At 43.5% G+C, this 19,508-nt stretch overlaps 1 protein-coding gene across 1 annotated transcript in view; it reads left to right on the top strand.

Annotated features, from left to right (window-relative positions):
* Positions 1-19,508, top strand: part of MAP3K15 (mitogen-activated protein kinase kinase kinase 15) — a 367,125-nt gene that overhangs the window by 300,559 nt on the left and 47,058 nt on the right. Inside the window, exon 19 of the mRNA XM_089683901.1 lies at positions 5,998-6,155. Within this exon, the coding sequence (XP_089540027.1) occupies positions 5,998-6,155 (158 nt within the window). The remainder of the gene's footprint in view (positions 1-5,997; positions 6,156-19,508) is intronic.

Genomic DNA, 19,508 nt, shown 5'->3' with positions numbered 1-19,508 from the left:
AAGTGCGCTACATACAGAATGCAAGGTTCAGGAGTGCGTTGCGTACAGAGTGCAGGGTTCAGGAGTGTGTTGTGTACAAAGTGCAGGGTTTGGGAGTGCGCTATGTACAGAGTGCAGGGATCAGGAGTGCGCTATGTGCAGAGTTCAGGAGTGGGCTACATACAGAGTGCAGAGTTCAGGAGTGCACTATGTACATAGTGCGGGGTTCAGGGGTGCGCTACGTACAGAGTGCAGGGTTTAGGAGTGCGTTATGTACAGAGTGTGAAGTTCAGGAGCGCGAAAAAGCACAGAGTGCAGGGTTCAGGAGTGCTCCATGTACAGAATGCAGGCTTCAGGAGTATGCTATTCACAGTGTGCAATCTACATCTCATTTCCACTTCTCCTCCTGGGTTCTGACCTCTGCACACACCACAATCCCCCTATCCCCCACCTCTGTACACATCTGATTCCACAACCCTCACCCCCACCCCCTCCCCACAGCTTTCTCACATCTGTACTCTCTCCTACCTTCCTATCTGGCCCAGCTCTAGTACCTCCCTGTTTAGGCGGCTCCCTCCCTGTGTATTGAGATATGGTTAGTACCTCCTTGTGTAGGCAGATCTGTGTGTTCAGCTCCAGTACCAGTGTTCAGTTCTGCCCTATATGTCTTATTTCACCATCAAAATCATCATCATCAACAGCAAATGCACTGTAACATGTACAACACGGATAATCCCCAAGATGAAGTCCCCTAGATGAAATACAAACACAGCCGCCAGAGCTGTCAGGCATATCTGCCACTGACAGCTATGCCGGACCAACTGTGCATGTGCTCAGCTCACACAAAGCTGGCACCGCTGGCTGGACTGTGGCAGAGAGAGAGCGGGAATGTTTAGTATTGTCACGTAGGAAACCTATCGACCACGCATGTGCTCAGCTCACACACAGCTTGCGCTGCTGGCGAGACTGTGGAAGAGAGAATGCAGGAATGTTTAGTCTTGTTTCCTGGGACACCGATCAGCCACGCATGCGCTCAGATCACACAAAGCCGACACTACTTTCAGGACTGAGGGGAGAGCAGAAAGAACTGAAAGCACTGGAAGTAGGATGGCCGGATTTTTCCACCTGTGCCATAGATGATTCCACCATGGGTGGAAGGAAAGAAAATTGCTAGATTCCCCCATAAACTCAGAGGGGTTGATTTAATAAAGACAAATAAGCTGTGCACTGCAAGGGCAGTTGCTTCAGATCCAAGCGGAAGCTCTGAAATGAGGCAAAGCTCTGCTGATTTCTTTCATCCAATCATGTAAAAGCAAAAATGCTATTTTTTTTTTATTTTCCTTGCATGTTCCCCTCAGATCTAGAACAACAGCACCTTCAGTGCCCTTGCAGTGCACAGCCTATTTGCTTTTAGTAAACCAATCCCAGTCAGTGTTGATGGGGAAATTGCTCCTGCAATGCTATTGTGTTCTGCCTGCAAGGAGCCTTCCTGGCCAGCAGAACACAATGATTACTGCTGTTAGCTGTAGCCGCCAGCAGTAATCACATGCAAAAAAAATGCTGGTTGTATCCAAATCAGTCAATGGATTGACTTGCGTACATCTAGCCTGCCCATAGATGGATCGAATCTTGGACGGTTCCTGCTGAACCGGAGGAGATTCGATCCATCTATAGCTGGCTTAACTCCTATCTTCTGTTTCTTGTAATTTCCTCTTTCAGAGAATCATAATTGTGATAGAGGTGTGAGTGGGACAGAATACGTGCTGAGACCAAGAGTTGTTTTGAACTCTGTGCCAAGGGGGTCTTTATTTTGGGGGGCTGAAAAAGCTGGGAGTCATAAGGGGAAGGCCACAGGGCAATAATTCCAACACCGTGAAGGACATGTAGAACTAGAAAAAATACAATTTCTGGGGAAATTGTGTGAAGTGTTCTTGCCTCCACCAGTAGTCTACAACTGGAGTGGGCGGAGTAACTGGGTGGAGTGGCTGGAGTAACTGTGAAAAGGTTGGACTGCATGCTAGCTTTTGTCACTCTGCTGCCTGCTCACACACCTGGGTTCCTATGGCAACTCACTCTACAGCAAGGGCAGAGAAGAGCAGTTAAAAACAAACTGCTCCAACTTGCTCACTTCACTGGCGGTTGCCATTTTCAAACGGTTGTAATTTAAAAAATATAAATCCTACAGCGAAGAGCTTTATATTGTGAGAATCACAAGACCCAGGCCTATATTTTGATGCATAGTATGTCTCTGAAATATTACAAATGAAGGCACAGTCGCAGTGTAGACATTGCCTTTCAAATTTGAGGTGGCTAGAGTGGAGTTTCAATGAATGTCAATGGGCGGCGTGAGTTGCAAACAAATGGTCATATTGTGAAAACTATCAGGACTATGGCTTAGCCATGGACATTTTTAGTGGCAGCAGGGATAGCTGAACGTTTTGATATAAGATTTGTGTAGGTGGGCTTGAAAATGAGGGAGTGATGGCAGTTTAGAAATCATGTCCTGATTTTTCAGCTCACACTCTAGTTTTTGTCAGCTCCCACTCTAGTTTTGAACATTCCGCCATTCATTCCTATGGGACCAATTTCACCACAAAAACGCTGATATTTCGTGAACCATTCGGCGAAACGATCCACAAAGTAATAGCACACCAATCGGGAACAATCCGCACGTTTCGGTATATTACCGTCTATGTAGTGTAAAAACTGTGGGAGGAGTTAGAGTGGTAAATTTGGCTATAATAATAAGAATATATATGTGAGATAACAGTAAGTGGTCTTGCCATGCAAGAACACTTAAATATAACAGGGTGGCAATAGGGCACATCAAGGAATAAGTTCAGAGGCACTGGGCAGCAATCTAGTACAGCAGGGATGTAGTCCAGAGTCACAAGGCAACAGTCCATAAACAGTGAGTAGCAGGCAACAGTCTGATACAGCAGGGGTTAAGTCCTTAGCACAGAGCACAGCAAGGGTTGAGTCCTTAGCACAGGGGCACAGCCAGGGTTAAGTTCTCAGCATAGGGCATGGCATGAAGGAAGGGACTCAACAGCCAAAACCGGTAACAGCGGAGGAAGGCCAGACAGAGTGGCAGGAAAAGGGAGGTCCAGAAGGCAGAGATCCTTCACAAACCCATTGCGGGTCCTCGAAGGGCTGTGTGTGCTGGCCCCAGCTTCAAGGCCACACAGGCAGCATTTGAAGGAAGAGCGAATGTTAAAGTCCCAGTGGCCAGAAAGCCACAAAGACAATGCAGAACTACAAGTTCTAACAGTGCAGAAAGCAAAATCTATCTCAGCAGTTCCACACATTTTTTTATTCTCCTTCTCTAGTGAGAGCTGCAGCCATGATCTCCTCTGTCCATCACTGAAGTAAACTCTGAACCGTCTGGTACCTTTCATTGTTATCTTGTACTTTGAATTCAGCTCAAATTCAGGCAGTGTTGAGCTGTCTGGCTCTATCATGGTACAGTACACATTCATTTACTAACGAGTGTAGCTTCATTACCTACCACCTGTGGGGACACAGGAACTCACAAACCAAATTATAACATAAGATAAATTGACTTTGTTATACTCTGTTTTTGGATTAGAGATTGTCAATTTCATAATACAAAAGAAAAAGAATAATACAATATTTATGACCTCAGTTGCAATACTTATCAGTTATTCAGGCTTTATCATCTGGGCATTTGCAAGGAAATCACTAAGGCCCCATTCACATCTGGGCATTTATGATTTCTGGCAGAATTTCTGCAATTCTGCAGGCGATCCTAAAGTGCTCTGCAAACTGACAAATCACATGTTTGGGTGCCATTCATTTTTAATGGCACCTAAACTCAGTGCGGTTCTGCTGCAATTGTTGTGGCAAACCTCGACACATGAAGCTTATCGCCCAAAAAGGAGCAGGAGCTTCTTTTGGGCAACAAGCTTTGTGCAGTGTGGTTTGGCCTGATTGCATGGCGACTTATTGTGCGTCAGTCGCGGCAGGAGCATACGGTACTTAGCTGCTATTTAAAATTAACGGCACCCAAACATGTGGTGTGATTTGTCACTTTTACAGGGTGCTTTGGAATTGCATGCAGAATTTTGCCGGAGGTCACAAATACCCAGATGTGATTGTGGCCTTTGTGATTTACTCCCTCCATTGATGTGCTGCCATCAACTGAAAGATGGCAGCAGGCACTGGAGGAAATAAAACTATAAGGCCCCTTTCATGTGGGCAGACTGGTAAGCCTGCTTAGCAGGGTATCTGTTTGCAGATCCCTGCTGAGCAGGCGGATGACAGATCAGTGTCCGCTCCACTTGTGCAGAGCAGACATGGACACAGCCCGCTGTTTTCTAAGGGACCTTCAGATATAAACAGACTGCCTATATGTTTACATCCGACTGTCATCCATCCAAACCAATCCACTAGATGAAAGGGGAGCAGATCCCCCATCTGTCTGTTTTTAGCAGGTCAGATCAGATGCAGACAGGTGTAAACAGACACGTGTGTGTTTACATCCACCTCTCCATAGAGAACAGTGGATGGTCTGATTGGGTCTGCTGGCTGTCCACCCTTGTGAAAGGGGCCTAAGTTGCACATCTTAGCAAATATAAGCACAATTACTGTACAGTATATGCACAGGTGTGTGTTATTTTCTCAAAATAAATACTGTATAATGGCAACAGGATGTTCTGTGAACAAAATTATAGAACAACTATTTCCAAACGACAGCTGTGGAATGCTCTGGTGTCTTCCATAAGCATAAAAAAGCATGTACTTTTTGTATACCTAGTACAGAATAACCATTCTACCAATACTGTAGATACAAATCATATGCTAATCTTCCTAAGAAGCTGGCTGGATAAAGCTAAATTACCCTAGGAAATAAATGACTGTGCCAAAGTGATATAATTACAAGGGATTTTTAATATCTAACTAACTATCTAACTACAGTACGTATCTCCAGCTACAACCTATACTTCAGTTCTGGGTGAGCACCAATTGGAAGAATCACTTGATGGCTTCTTATAAGGTTTATCTTACCAACTCTAATGGTGATAATTCACCCATTGTAGATTTTGAGGTTAATTTAGTAAAAACTGTTTACTTAAGCTGGGTATTGATTAGATTTTTGAAAGAACATTCTTAGGAAAATAATGTTCTAAGACAGTTTGTTCATTTTTCTAATCAGTGGGTCAAATCAAAATTCATTTCGGCTAGAGTGATGAAACAATTTGAAAAAGCAGGATGGAAACATTTTCTCGAATTAATGAATTACTAACAGCGGTTTTTGTTCTGTAAAGTCCATTCATTCCAAAATCTAGAGTTAAAAGCAAAAAAATCTTTCAACTGACATTTGAATGTTTTGAGAATTTTTGTACACATTTTCCTAAAGCTTTACCTAAGAATTTTTGTTCAAAATTCTATCCATCTGTGGCCAGCTATAGCTTGGTGTATAAGATGAAGCTATGTTCATTTTGAAGAACTAATCATGCTGCACATAACTGAAGTAAACACTTTATTCATTGAGCCAAGTGATAAACCTCTTTTTGTAAGAATACAATGTAATTGTAATCTCTATTGATTAGGGATGCACCGATACCGAGTATTTTCATGACTACTCCTGAAAATACTCCCGATACCTTAACCATTAATGGCCGAAAATTGCACTGCAAAGATTAGCATGTGATTTGAACAGGAATGCGATTCCTGCCCAAATCAGTTGCGATTTCTCCACTGCTCTTGTGTGAACTCAGTCTTTTCATAGCCCAAGTTCAAACAGGAGCAGTGCGGGAAACCTCCCTGCAAGCATCCCATGCTCAATGATCTATTAACACAAATTGCACCCCAAAGTATCTGTAATCGGTATTGACGAGTACTTGACCGAAAGTATCGGTACTCGTGCTCGCCAATAAAAAATAAAAGGTACCGGTGCATCCCTACTACTGATCAAAGCTGTTATTTATGACTTTCTTACATATGTTCTCTTTATACTTAGCTTTAACATGATTTGTCCTATACTTTCTTGCTCAGGCACATTACAATACATGGCACCGGAGATTATAGATAAAGGGCCCAGAGGATATGGAGCGCCTGCTGATATTTGGTCTCTTGGCTGTACAATTATTGAAATGGCAACTGGAAGGCCCCCATTCCATGAGCTAGGGGAACCGCAAGCTGCAATGTTCAAGGTAAAGTTTCATCTAACAAATGTTTATGATACTATATAAGGACTACTAAAAAACTGCATATTTTCAGTTCTTAAAGGGATATTTAAAGCGTGTTATTAGACACAATTCTTATTTGATTTGGATAGAGTGACAATGCATTAGAACCTAAGATTCAGGAAGTGAGGGTATATTCTCCAAACATAGATACATACAAAAATAAAAAAAAACAACATAGCAACATTGCATTCTATTAATGGAGAAGTTGATGAATAACAGGGTCCCTTTACTGAATGTCTTGCATATTTTGAAAATGATACAGTGAGTTTTGTGAAGGACAGAGGGGGGGGGGGGCAAGCAGTGAAACCCTTTACTGTTAGATTCCATACAGGGATGGAAGTTCATTGAGGAAGATCTGGCATCATTGAGTGGAGGATTTTTACAGTAATGAGCAGCCAACAGGACATTGGATACACTTCATAAGGGGTAAGTTATGCACCAGCTGCTGTTTCCCCCTGAAACGTTTCTAACCAAACTTAGGCTTTAAGTTACATAGTTACATAGCTAGTCTGCTTGAAAAAAAACAAAAGTCCATCCAGTTCAACCATGAAAAAAGTTATAATCCTGCACCCACAGTTGATCCAGAGGAAGGCAAAAAAAACCAACAAAGCATGATCTAATTTGCTCCTGCAGGGGAAAAAATTCCTTCCTGATCCCCTGAGAGGCAATCGGATATTCCCTGCATCTACTTTACCTATAAATGTTAGTAACCAGTTATATTCTGTTTATCCAAGAAAGAATCCAGGTCTCTTTTAACCACCTTCCGCCCACCATATAGTACAATGTCGGGTGCAAGGTGGTTCTCTCGTTCTGATAGGACGTCATATGACGTCCTTCCATTCTCACCGCGCATGCGCGGCTCAGGGAGCGTGCAGCGCGGTGATCGCCGGTGCGCTGTGTCCCTCGGACACAGCGGATCACAGAGAGAGCCGAAGATGTCGGCTCGGTCATGTGATCAGCTGTGTCCAATCACAGCTGATCACATGTAAACACGGAAATGCCGGTTATAGGCATTTCTCTCCTCTCGAGCTGTCACACTGACAGCTCGAGAGGAGGGGAGAGCCGGTAACCGGCTTTCCGCGGAGGAGACATGTACACTGATCATCAGGGCACTGATGATCAGTGTAGCCCCAGCAGTGCCACCTGTCAAAGTCCATCAGTGCCAGCAGTCAGTGCTCATCCATGCCACCTGCCAGTGCCCATCAGTGCCACATCAATGCCACATATCAGTGCATACCAGTGCACATCAATACCACATATCCGTGCCCATCTGATCTGCCTTTCAATGCCACTCATCAGTGCCAGTCAGTACCACCTATCAATGCCAATTAGTGCCACCTATCAGTGCTGCCAGTCAGTGCCACCTATCAGTGCCAGTCAGTGTCGCCTATCAGTGCGCATCAGTGCCAGTCAATGCCGCCTATCAGTGCCAGTCAGTGCCACCTAATAGTGCCAGTCAGTGCTGCCTAACAGTGCCAGTTAGTGCTGCCTATCAGTGCCAGTCAGTGCCGCCTATCAGTGCCATATATCAGTGTCATGTATCATTGCTGCCTTTCAGTGACCATCAGTGATGCCTGCCAATGCCCATCAGTGCAACCTACCAGTGCCTCCTCATCAGTGTCCATCAGTGCAGTCTATCAGTGCCCATCACTGCAGCCTCATTAGCGCACATCAGTGAAGGAGAAAAATCACTCATTTACAAAATTATATAACAAAAACTAAGAAAAAACTTTTTTTTTCAAAATTTTCAGTGGTTTTTGTTTTGTTTAAGAACATATAAAAATCCCAAATGTGATTAAATACCACCAAAAGAAAGCTCTATCTGTCTCAAAAAAATGATAAAAATTCCATATGGGTACAGTGTTGCATGACCGCGCAATTGTCATTCAAAGTGTGACAGTGCTGAAAGCTGGAAATTGGCCTGGGCAGGAAGGGGGTATAAGTGCCCTGTAGGCTAGTGGTTAAAGCAATCCACTGAGCTGGCCAGAACCAACTCTTGGAGTCTATTCCACATTCTCACAGCTCTTATTGTGAAGAAACCTTTCCGTATTTGGAGATTTCTTTTACTCCAAACATAAAGAGTGCCCCCTTGTCCTCTGTGGTGTCCTCAGGGTGAATAACTCTACCCCAAGTTCACTATATGAACCACTGTTGTATTTATACATGTTGATCCTATCCCCCCTTAACCGCTTCCCGACCGCCCTAAAGCAGAAATACTGTTACAGGGCGGCACGGGTGCGCAAAATCACATATATTCAGTTGTGTTCAAAATAATAGCAGTCAGACATCACTAACCTGATCAGTGACTGTTTTTGGTAGAAATTCTATTTCTACATGGCAAATAATTTACTAACAGGTGTAGTAGAAATCCAACAGACCCAACAGTCATGACATGCATGCTGCTGATTCTGTGTAATTGCATCATTAATTGAAAGGGGCATGTTCAAAATAATAGCAGTGTGGAGTTCTATTAGTGAGGTCATTCATTCTTTGAAAAACAGGTGGCAATTATTGCCTTTATTTAAGGAAGGAAGGCAGCAAATGTTGTACATGCTGGTTACAGTGCAATTCTCTCTGAACTTCTGAGGAAAATGGGTCGTTCCAAATATTGTTCAGAAGAACAGCGTACCTTGATTAAAAAGTTGATTGGAAAGGGGAAAACATATAAAGAAGTGCAGAAAATGATAGGCTGCTTAGCTAAAATAATCGCAAATGCTTTAAAATGGCAACCAAAACCTGAAAGACGTGGAAGAAAGCAGAAAATTACCATTCGAATGGATAGAAGAATAGCCAAAATGGCAAGGACTCAGCCAACAATCAGCTCCAGGAAGATCAAAGAAGGTCTAAAGTTACCTGTGAGTACTGTTACAATTAGAAGTCTCCTATGTGAAGCCAAGCTATCTGCAAGAAGCCTCCGCAAAGTCCCACTGTTGAAAAAAAGACATGTGCTGAAGAGGTTACAATTTGCCAAAGAGCACATTGACTGGCCTAAAGAGAAATGGCGCAACATTTTGTGGACTGATGAAAGTAAGATTGTTCTTTTTGGGTCTAGTGGCCAGAGACAGTTTGCCAGACGACCCCCAAACACTGAATTCAAGCCACAGTACATTGTGAAGACAGTGAAGCATGGTTGCGCAAGCATCATGATATGGGGATGTTTCTCATACTACGGTGTTGGGCCTATTTATCGCATAGCAGGGATCATGGATCAGTTTGAATACATCAGAATACTTGAAGAGGTCATGCTGCCTTATGTTGAAGAGGAAATGCCCTTGAAATGGGTGTTCCAACAAGACAACGACCCCAAACACACCAGTAAACGTGCAACATCTTGGTTCCAGACCAACAAGATTGATTGTATGGAGTGGCCAGCCCAATCCCCGGATCTTATTCCAATAGAAAACTTGTGGGGTGACATCAAAAATGCAGTTTCTGAGGCAAAACCAAGAAATAGAGAAGAACTGTGAAATGTAGTCCAATCATCCTGGGCTGGAATACCAGTTCACAGGTGCCAGAAGTTGGTTGACTCCATGCAACACAGATGTATAGCAGTTCTCAGAAACAGTGCTTATACAACTAAATCTTAATTAAGGGATTCAAAGGAAAGCAAAATCTTCAAACATTTTTCAGTTTATATAGTGAATGTTTGAGTTTGTAAAGAAGAATACAAACACTGCTATTTTTTTGAACTGTCTAATATTCACTTTTCTTCAATTTTTTTAGAGGAACAACACAAATTTGATTTATTTTTCTTCATGTTTTGATTTGGAATAGAATGTGTAATGTTCCCAATGCATTTGTGTGTATGGAAATAAAAGTTATTAGAAGGATTTTGAGCTTTATTCACTTTTTTCAACACACTGCTATTATTTTGAACAAAACTGTATGTGTGTGATTTTGCATCTCTGGGTAGGAGGTGCACGTAAGCACCCTACCTGCACCGCTGTTCGTGGCCGAGCTGTCTATCACCGGGTTCCGGCCAGTGATTACCCGCCAGCGCCCAGTGATTACCGACGATCACCGACAGGGAGGAGGATTGCTTTGTTTACTAACAGTCCTCCTCCCTGTTGGCTCAGGCACACTGCTCTGGATGGCTGTGCACAGCCAACTTTTTTTTTGGCACTGATCACTGTATTGGTGTCACTGGGGATGTCAGTGACACCAAGTCAGTTTCCCCCAGTGTCAAAATTCCCACCACAGTCCTGCTAAAAGTCGCTGATAGCCGCCATTATTAGTAAAAAAATAAAATTCCAGTATCTATACTGCCATTTGTAAATGCTATAACTTTCACGTAAACCAATTAATTTTCATGTATTGGGATTTTTATCAGCAAAGACATGTCGGAGAATACATTTTGGCCTAAATTTATGCCGAAATTAGATTTTTTAAAATTTTTTTACTGGACGTGTTTAACCTCTTCCGCGCCGCCCTATAAGTAGAAATACCGCTACAGGGCGGCACGGGTGCGCAAAATCACGTATATTTATTTCACGGTCCTCCCAGATAGCATTTAACCCCTTGATTGCCAGGAACACGCTCACATACACAGTAAACCTCTATTGCTAGTATAGTGTCTGAACGGACCAATATCTTTGATCAGATCAGCACTATACCAGCGTTCACATTAGCATAGTGTCCCCAAAAATGCTGCATTGGCGGGATCAGGCCCGGCACCTGCCAGCACCTGCGTTTAGCCCCTATGCTTACCCTCCCTTCTTCCCCAGCAAGTGCAGTGTCAGTAGGTCACTGTCACTTGATACATTGTACACAAAACCGCAGTGTTCGCAGAATCAGGCCTGATCTCTGTTACCACTTTGCCAGTAAATTTTTTTGTAGTCGTTCAAGCAGTCCCTGACAGCCAGGTGCTTTTTCCCGTGAGTCCCACTAGGTACCTATAAATTTAGTGGCCAAAATGTCAATGGAAAGGTACTCTAGTGAAGAGGCCTACAGGATTCTGAGCATGTCAGATGAGAGTGAAGGGGAAGACTCACTGACACAATCAGCCTCAGAATATGAAACTGTACATGGAAGCGGCACCCCAAAAGATAGCTCAGACAATGAAGAAGGGGTCCCTGCTATGGTCAGGCGTACCCAACCCCGTTCCCAGGTTGCTGAGATGTTTCAATTGCATGATGACTCTCATATGCAGCAGAGTGTCAGTACCAGTGCCTCTCTACCTTTTGGTGAACTGGCGAGCACCAGCGGCCTAGTACATCATGGTCTTTCACATACCAGCACTGCAGTATCAGTTGGTGACATGGCGAGTCCCATAAGTGCAGTACAAGCTAGTGCAGTGGCAAGTACAAGTAGTGTCCCTTCGCCACCACAAATTCGCACACAGGCCCGTAGAGCTCCTAGTATCCTTCCGGATATACTTGAAAATCCCTATTGGTAGCCCACAAAGTCTGCAGCACCCGTACTTCCCCCATTCACTGCCCAAACCAGAATTCAGGTGGAAACAGCAAATTTAAATACTCCCCTTGATTTTTTGGAGCTGTTTTTCGCAGAAGATCTGTATGCATTGATTGTGGATCAAAGCAATTTATATGCACAAGAGTTTATCACCGTCAACCTAAATTCAAACCTTGCCAGACCATTTGCATGGAAACCCATTATAGTTTCCGAATGTAACTTTTTTTGGGCCTAACCTTGGGAATTACTAAAAAAATTCATTGCGGTTATATTGGTCCACAGACCCGAATCATCATATGCCTGTGTTCTCTGCTGCCATGGCCAGGCATAGATATGAGAGTATAATGTGTTTTATGCATTTCAATGACAACACACTCTGTTGTCCTCAAGATGACCCTGAATTTGATTGGCTGCACAAAATTTGGCCCCTCGTAAATCACCTTAACCAAAAATTTGCAGATGTCTACACACCCCAGCAAAACATCTGCGTTGATGAGTCCCTCGTTAATTTTTCTGTATGCCTTGCATTCAAACAATTTCTCCCCAGCAAGTGTGCCAGATATGGGGTCAAAATGTATAAGACCTGTGAGAGGGCAACAAGCTATACATATAATTTTCGAATTTACGAGGGAAAAGTCACGTGGAGCCCCCCCCGGATGCCCAGACTACATGGGGAGCAGTGGTAAGATAGTTTTGGACTTGGTGTCATCCTTTTTCCATATGGGGTACCATTTATACGTTGACAATTTTTATTCTAGCATGCCACTAGTTAGATATCTTGGAATAATTGACCGGGCTTCCCCCCAACGGCTTGTAAATACCCATCTTACAAAAGGGGGAAAAAGCCTGCTTGAGAAATGAGGATGTCATTCAGCTGCAGCACCGACTTGTTTATTCTGACAGCAACAGGGTCTTGCTCTCAGAATATACATAAGTAGCTGTGTGCAGTGCTGTTGGATAAGATTTTTCATCCGCAGTTAACAAAAGAGCATATATGCCGAAGCATGGGGGCCTGGGGTGGCCAGTGGGTGGATGGCCCCTATGCTTTTGCATATTTTATAATATTTTTTGGCACATTTCATTTGTGCCCACCATTAGAAGTGGGTGGATGCAGGGCGGTATATTCTAATGGTGGGCATACCACACACTTTATTTTTCTAGCAGAGATTTCTTCTCTTTTTTTCATTCAGCCCACAGGCTGCATAAAAAAAAAGAACATAGCATATACACCCAACAAGGACAAGCGACGTACTGGCATATCACTGGACTTTGAGTGGTCATACCAGGATGATACCTTCAGTTTCAGATGGCAATTGGCTTTCATGTAAAATCAATCCTAGTGGCTAATTAGCTGCATTAGTTGCTTTTACAAGCAGCGGGAAAAGATGCCCCTCCCCCACTGCCTTCCACCATTCTCGGCAGTCCCATGCCATCGGGGGGACTTGAGAATGCAGACAGTGTTTCTGCCCATATAGCTGATTGGAGACCGGAATGGTGCCATTCACCTCCTATAGTCTAAGAAATTGGAAGCTTTGAGCATTTTATCACTTCAGTTTCGCAAGGATATAAACAGCGCCATTTGTAATTGGGAATGCATCTGATCACACCTATCTTGGTGAGATTAGATAATGTAAAGGCAGGGAAGATATCTAGAGTCTGATAGACCCCAGATTTCTCCAAAAAGAATATATGACAATGCCCATTGAAGTTATAGCAGATATTTGCATTCCCTGTGATAGAATTAAAAATGATAAATAAAAAAAAATAAAAGGGACAGTGTACAAATAATGTAAAAAATCAAAATGATTTATTGCTCACACATGCCATGGGTATATGTGGAACTACTCCCCAAAATACATTATGCTACTTCTCCCGAGTATGGGAATGCCACATGTGAGAGACTTTTTGGCTGTCTAGCAATATACAGGACCCCAAATTCCAATAAGCACCTTCAGGCTTTTAAAGGGCTTTATTTCCTCACTACACTATCACAGTTTCGGAGGCCCTGAAATGCCAGGATAGCACCAAACCCCCCCCCCCCCCAAATGACCACTTTTTGGACAGTAGACATCCCAAGGAATTTGATAGGAAGCATGGTGAGTATTTTGCAGATCTCATTTGTTGCCACAAGTTTTTGGAGAATTAGGAAAAAAAACAAAAACATATTTTTTCTTTTCTTTTTTTATATTTCAAAACCTCGTGAGAAAAAATTAGATCTGCAAAATATTCACAATACTCTTTTTAAATTGCTTGGGGTGTCTATTTTCCATAAAGGGGTCATTTGGGGGGGTTTGGTGCTATCCTGACATTTCAGGGCCTTCAAAACTGTGATAGGTAGTGAGGAAGTGAAATGAGGAAGTTACGCTCCTTCAGTCTTTCAACCTGGTCATTGAATTTCAGGCTCCTGTATGTGGCTAGGCTCCCAAAAAGTCTCACACATGTGGTACCCCCATACTCAGTAGACGTAGCAGAATGTATTTTGGGGTGTAATTCCACATATACCCACGGCTTGTGTGAGCAATATATCATTTAAGAGACAACTTTGTATAAAAAAAAAAATTTTTGTCATTTTCCAAAAACTTGGAAAAAAATAAATCTTGCATGGACTAAACATGCCTCTCAGCACATTGCTTAGGATGTTTACTTTCTGAAAAGGGGTCATTTGGGGGGGTTTGTACTGTCCTGGTATTTTAGAACCTCAAGAAATGTGATAGGCAGTCAGAAAGTAAAAGCTGTGTAAATTCCATTATATATACCATAGTTTGTAGATGCTATAACTGTAGCAGAATACATTTTGGCCTAAATTAATGATGAAATTTGAGTTTGTTGGATATTTTTTATGAAAGAAATGAGAAAATATCCGGGTTTTTTTTTCCAAATTTTCAGCCTTTTTTTGTTTATAGCGTGAAAAATAAAAAGCACACAGGTGATCAAATACCACCGAAAGAAAGCTCTATTCTTGTGAAAAAAGAACGTAAATGTAACTTATGTACAGCATTGAATGACCGCGCAATTGTCAGTTAAACTAGTGCAGTGCACTAGTTTAACTAGTGCGTAAATTGCAGTATCTATACCATAGTTTGTAGACACTATAACTTTCACACAAAGCAATCAATATACACTTATTGTCATTTTTTTTAACAAAAACATGTAGCAGAATACATTTTGGCCTAAATTTATAACTAACATTGAGTTTACTATATATTTTTTATAGCTGAAAGTAAAAAATATCTTTTGTTTTCAAAATTTTCATTTTTTTTTTGTTAATAGCGCAAAAAAATAAATATCGCACAGGTGATCAAATACCACCGAAAGACCACCGAACAACTCTATTTGTGTGAAAAAAAGGATGTAAATTTCACTTGGGTACAGCATTGCATGACCACTTATTTACCAGTTGAAATAATGCAGTGCCGAATAGCAAAAAATGGCCTGGTCAGGAAGGGAGGTAAATCCTCAAGAGGGCAAGTGGTTAATCCCCTCTTCTCAAGAGAGAATAAAGTGATTTTAAACCTCAGACATGAAATTTAAACAAAGCATATCCCTCTATAGTGTGTACTTGTCTGTATCCAGGGCACTATGTGTCTCCAGCAGATTGACAGCCTCAGCTCTATTCCTGTGAGCTGTGTGAAGGGGGTGTCTCCCTTCCCTCCAATCCACTCTCAGAGTTCTCACTGACTGTAACTTCAGCCTCTGGCACCCTGCTTTTTAGAGCTGAGAGATGGCAGATAAACAGGTACAAGCTGCGTATAATTATTTGTTTTATACCTGTGTATCCTCTGAGGCCAGTCACTTCACTAGGTATATGTAAGGGTTTACAACCACTTTAAATACATTTACTGGTTTCCGTAATTCAATTAATTTGCTTCTACACCAGTTATAAACATTTAGGTTACCTGTCCTCCGCTCTGTGTGCCTTTAGCAGCACACCCCTGAATTCCCATTAGGAAAGTGCTCACACAATCTCTAGCTTAACTACTTTATGTCCAGACACTTTCACCCCCTTCCTGTCCTGGCCAATTTTCAGCTTTCAGCTCTCTCACATTGTGAATGACAATTATTCAGGCATACGACACTATCCAAATGAAATTATTATCATTTTTTTCAAACAAATAGAGCTTTCATTTGGTGGTATTTAATCACCACTGGGGGTTTTATTTTTTGCTAGAAAAATTAAAAAAAGACCGAAAATTTTGAAAAAAAAAACATGTTTTTCTTAGTTTTTGTCACAAACTTTTGCAAATAAATATACTTTCTTCATAAATTTAGGCCAAAATCCATTGTGCTACTTTTTTTTTTTTGTAGAAATAACCCAAATCAGTGTGTATTATTTAGTCTTTGTGAAAGTTATAGAGTCCACAGACCACAGTATATATATTTAAAAATGTATCAATCCTGATGTACTGACTACCTATATAATTTCTTGGGGCCCTAAAATGCCAGGGCAGTACAAATACCCCCCAAATTACCCCTTTTTGGAAAGCAGAGAGTCTGAAGTATTTAATGAGAGGCATGGGGAGTTTTTTGAAGTTGTCATTTTTTGCCAATTTTTGAGGGAAATGATGAAAGTAAACAATTTTTTTTCCACAAAGTTGTCATTTAAGAACTGTCTCTCACACGGCACAGGCATACTTGCAATTACACCCCAAAACACATTCTGCTACTCTTCCTGAGTATGGCGATACCACATGTGTGAAACTTTTTCACAGCCTAGCCACATAGAAGAGCCCCACATCCAATAAGCAGCCTTAGGCGTTCTAGGGGCAAAAATTACACATCTAATTTCTTGACTGTCTATCATGGTTTTGGAGGTCCTGAAGCAGCAGGACAATTGAATTACCCACAAAATGACCCCATTTTGGAAAGAAAACACCTCAAGGTATCTTTAAAGAGCCATGGGGAGTCCTCTGAAGACTTATTTTTTTGCCACAAGTTTTTGTAAAATGTGAAAAGAAAATGAAAATGTATTTTTTTTACGCAAAGTTGTCAATCTATGAGATATTTCTATTACACAGCATAGGCATACTTAAAATTACACCTCAAAATTCATTCTTTAACTCCTGCTGAATATGGAAATACCAAATGTGTGAGACTTTTTCACAGTCTGGCTACATAGGGGGGCTCCACATCCAATTAGCACCTGTTAGGGTTCTAAGGGCAAAAATTATACATCTAATTTCTTGACTACCTATTGCCGTTTTGGAGGCCATGGAGCATCAGGACAATGGAATTACCCACAAAATGACCCCATTTTGGAAAGCAAACACCCCAAGGTATGTTTTAAGAGGCATGGGGAGTCCTCTGAAGACTTAATTTTTTGCCACAAGTTTTTGTAAAATGTGAAAACAAAATGAAAATTTATTTTTTTTTGCGCAAAGTTGTCAATCTATGAGATGTTTCTATTACATGGCATAGGCATACTTAAAATTACACCTCAAAATGCATTCTTTAACTCCTGCTGAATATGGTGATACCAAATGTGTGAGACTTTTTCACAGTCTGGCCACATATTATTATTATTATTATACAGTATTTATAAAGCGCCAATAGTTCGCTCAGCGCTGTACATTACAAAGGGAGACAGAACATGTGACAGAACAGTACCAATACAATGCAAAACATGAGGGGATCAAGGGCCCTGCTCTTTCGAGCTTACAATCTAGGAGGGAGGGGGTGGTGGCACAGGAGGAGATAGCTGTGGGGGATGGAGTGGTAGGAAGAGTGGAGGAGGTCGGCAAGTTACCAGGGGGTGGGGTAGGCTTCCCTGAAGAGATGGGTTTTCAGGGTGCGCCTAAAGGAGAGGAGAGTAGGTGATAATCTGATGGGTTGGGGCAGGGAGTTCCAGAGGATGGGTGACACCCTGGAGAAGTCCTGGAGGCGGGCATGGGAGGAGGAGACCAGGGAACTAGAGAGAAGGAGGTCTTGTGAGGAGCGGAGTGTGCGTGCTGGGCGGTACTTGGATATTAGGTCAGAGATGTAGTACGGGGCAGTATGGTGGACAGCTTTGTACGTCAGCGTTAGGATTTTGAATTTGATCCGTTGCGCAATCGGAAGCCAGTGGAGGGATTGGCAGAGGGGGGTGGCGGAGACAGAGCGGTTGGAAAGGTGAATGAGTCTGGCAGCCGTGTTCAGGATGGACTGAAGAGGGGATAGCCAGCGGCGAGGCAGGCCAGTGAGGAGGGAGTTGCAGTAGTCGAGTCGTGATATGATGAGGGAGTGGATGAGCTGTTTAGTGGTTTCTGGGGTAAGGAACGTGCGGATTTTGGCGATGTTGCGGAGGTGGAGTCTGCACGAGTTTGTTAAAGATTGGACTTGGGGCTGGAAGGATAGGTTGGAGTCCAGAATGACACCCAGTACTCTGGCCTGCGGGGCGGGTTTGATGGTAGCGTTGTTGGATGTGACGGAGAAATCAATGGGGGGTGGTGTCCGGGCTGGGGGGAAGACAAGAAACTCGGTTTTGGAGAGGTTCAATTTAAGGAAGTGGAGCGACATCCAGTCTGATATGTCGCTCAGTAGGTGTGTGATTCGGGCTGAGACCAAGGGGGTGAGGTGGGGGGTTGAGAGATAGATTTGTGTGTCGTCGGCATAGAGGTGGTAGTTGAAGCCGTGAGAGTGTATGAGTTGGCCAAGGGAGGAGGTATAGATGGAGAAGAGAAGGGGCCCGAGGACAGAGCCTTGAGGGACCCCAACAGAGAGGGGGAGTGAGGGGGAGGTGGTAGCATTATAGGTAACGCTGAAGGAGCGTTGTGACAGGTAGGATGAGAGCCAGGAGAGAGCAGAATCTCTGAGGCCGAGGGAGTGTAGTTTTTTGAGGAGGAGGGGGTGGTCGACTGTGTCGAAGGCCGCAGAGAGGTCAAGGAGTAGGAGCACTGAGTAGTGTCCATTAGCTTTGGCGGTTAGCAGGTCGTTGGAGAGTTTGAGTAAGGCAGTTTCGGCGGAGTCTAGGGGACGGAAGCCGGACTGTAGGGGATCGAGGAGGTTGTTGTCGTTGAGGTGAGAGCATAGGCGGGTGTAGACTAGGCGCTCGAGGAGTTTAGATGTAAATGGGAGCAGGGAGATGGGTCTGAGGTTGTTCGGGTCATTGGGGTCCAGGGAGGGCTTTTTAAGTATGGGGGTGATGTGTGCATGTTTCAGAGGGGAGGGGAAAGTGCCTGAGGAGAGGGAGAGATTGAAGATGTGGGTGAGGGAGCGTAGGATGGAGGAGGAGGAAGGTCGTAGGAGTTGTGAGGGGATAGGGTCGAGGGGGCAGGTGGTGAGGCGGGCATCAGAGAGGATCTTGGAGACTTCCTCGATGGTAGTAAGGTCAAAGGTGCGGAGTGTTGGGGGAGCTTCAGTATGAGGGATGTAGGGTGGGGTGGAAGAGGAGGTCAGAGCAGTGGTGGGGCCGTGGGAGAGGGGTGATGAGGGGGTAGCTGAGTGAGGGTGAAGGGGGTTGGAGAAAGTTTGAGCAGCGACGAAGTCCCTGCGGGTTATGTCGAGGGGGAGGGGGGATAAGGGGGTAGCTGTGTGAGAGGGGACAGGTTGAGAGGGCGTGTGAGTTGCGGCAATGTCCTTGCGAATTGTGTCAATTTTGTTTTTGAAGTGATTGGCAATCTCAAGGGCAGTGAGTGAGGTGCTGGGTGGAGGTGGGGGTGGAGAGAGTAGAGAGTTGAAGGCAGAGAAGAGTCGGCGAGGATTGGAGGAGAGGGCCTTGATGAGGGTCAAGAAGTAGGCCTGTTTGGCAGCATGGAGGGAGGAGGTGTAGGTGCGGAAGGCAGATTTGTAGCGGGTGAAGGCTTGTTTGGATTTGGTTTTGCGCCATAGTCGCTCTAGGGCACGACTTTGTCGTTTGAGGGTTTTGGTGTGATCAGTCTGCCAGGGCTGGAGCGGTCGGGGTCTGATGTTGCGTGTGGTTAAAGGCGCTAG

The sequence above is a fragment of the Staurois parvus genome, unplaced genomic scaffold (genome assembly GCF_062004578.1).
Source record: "Staurois parvus isolate SC_StPar_1 unplaced genomic scaffold, SC_StPar_1.0 ptg000327l, whole genome shotgun sequence".
NCBI lineage: Eukaryota > Metazoa > Chordata > Amphibia > Anura > Ranidae > Staurois > Staurois parvus.
The sequence above is the reverse complement of the archived record's forward strand: the minus strand, read 5'-3'. Positions and strand labels throughout refer to the sequence as shown.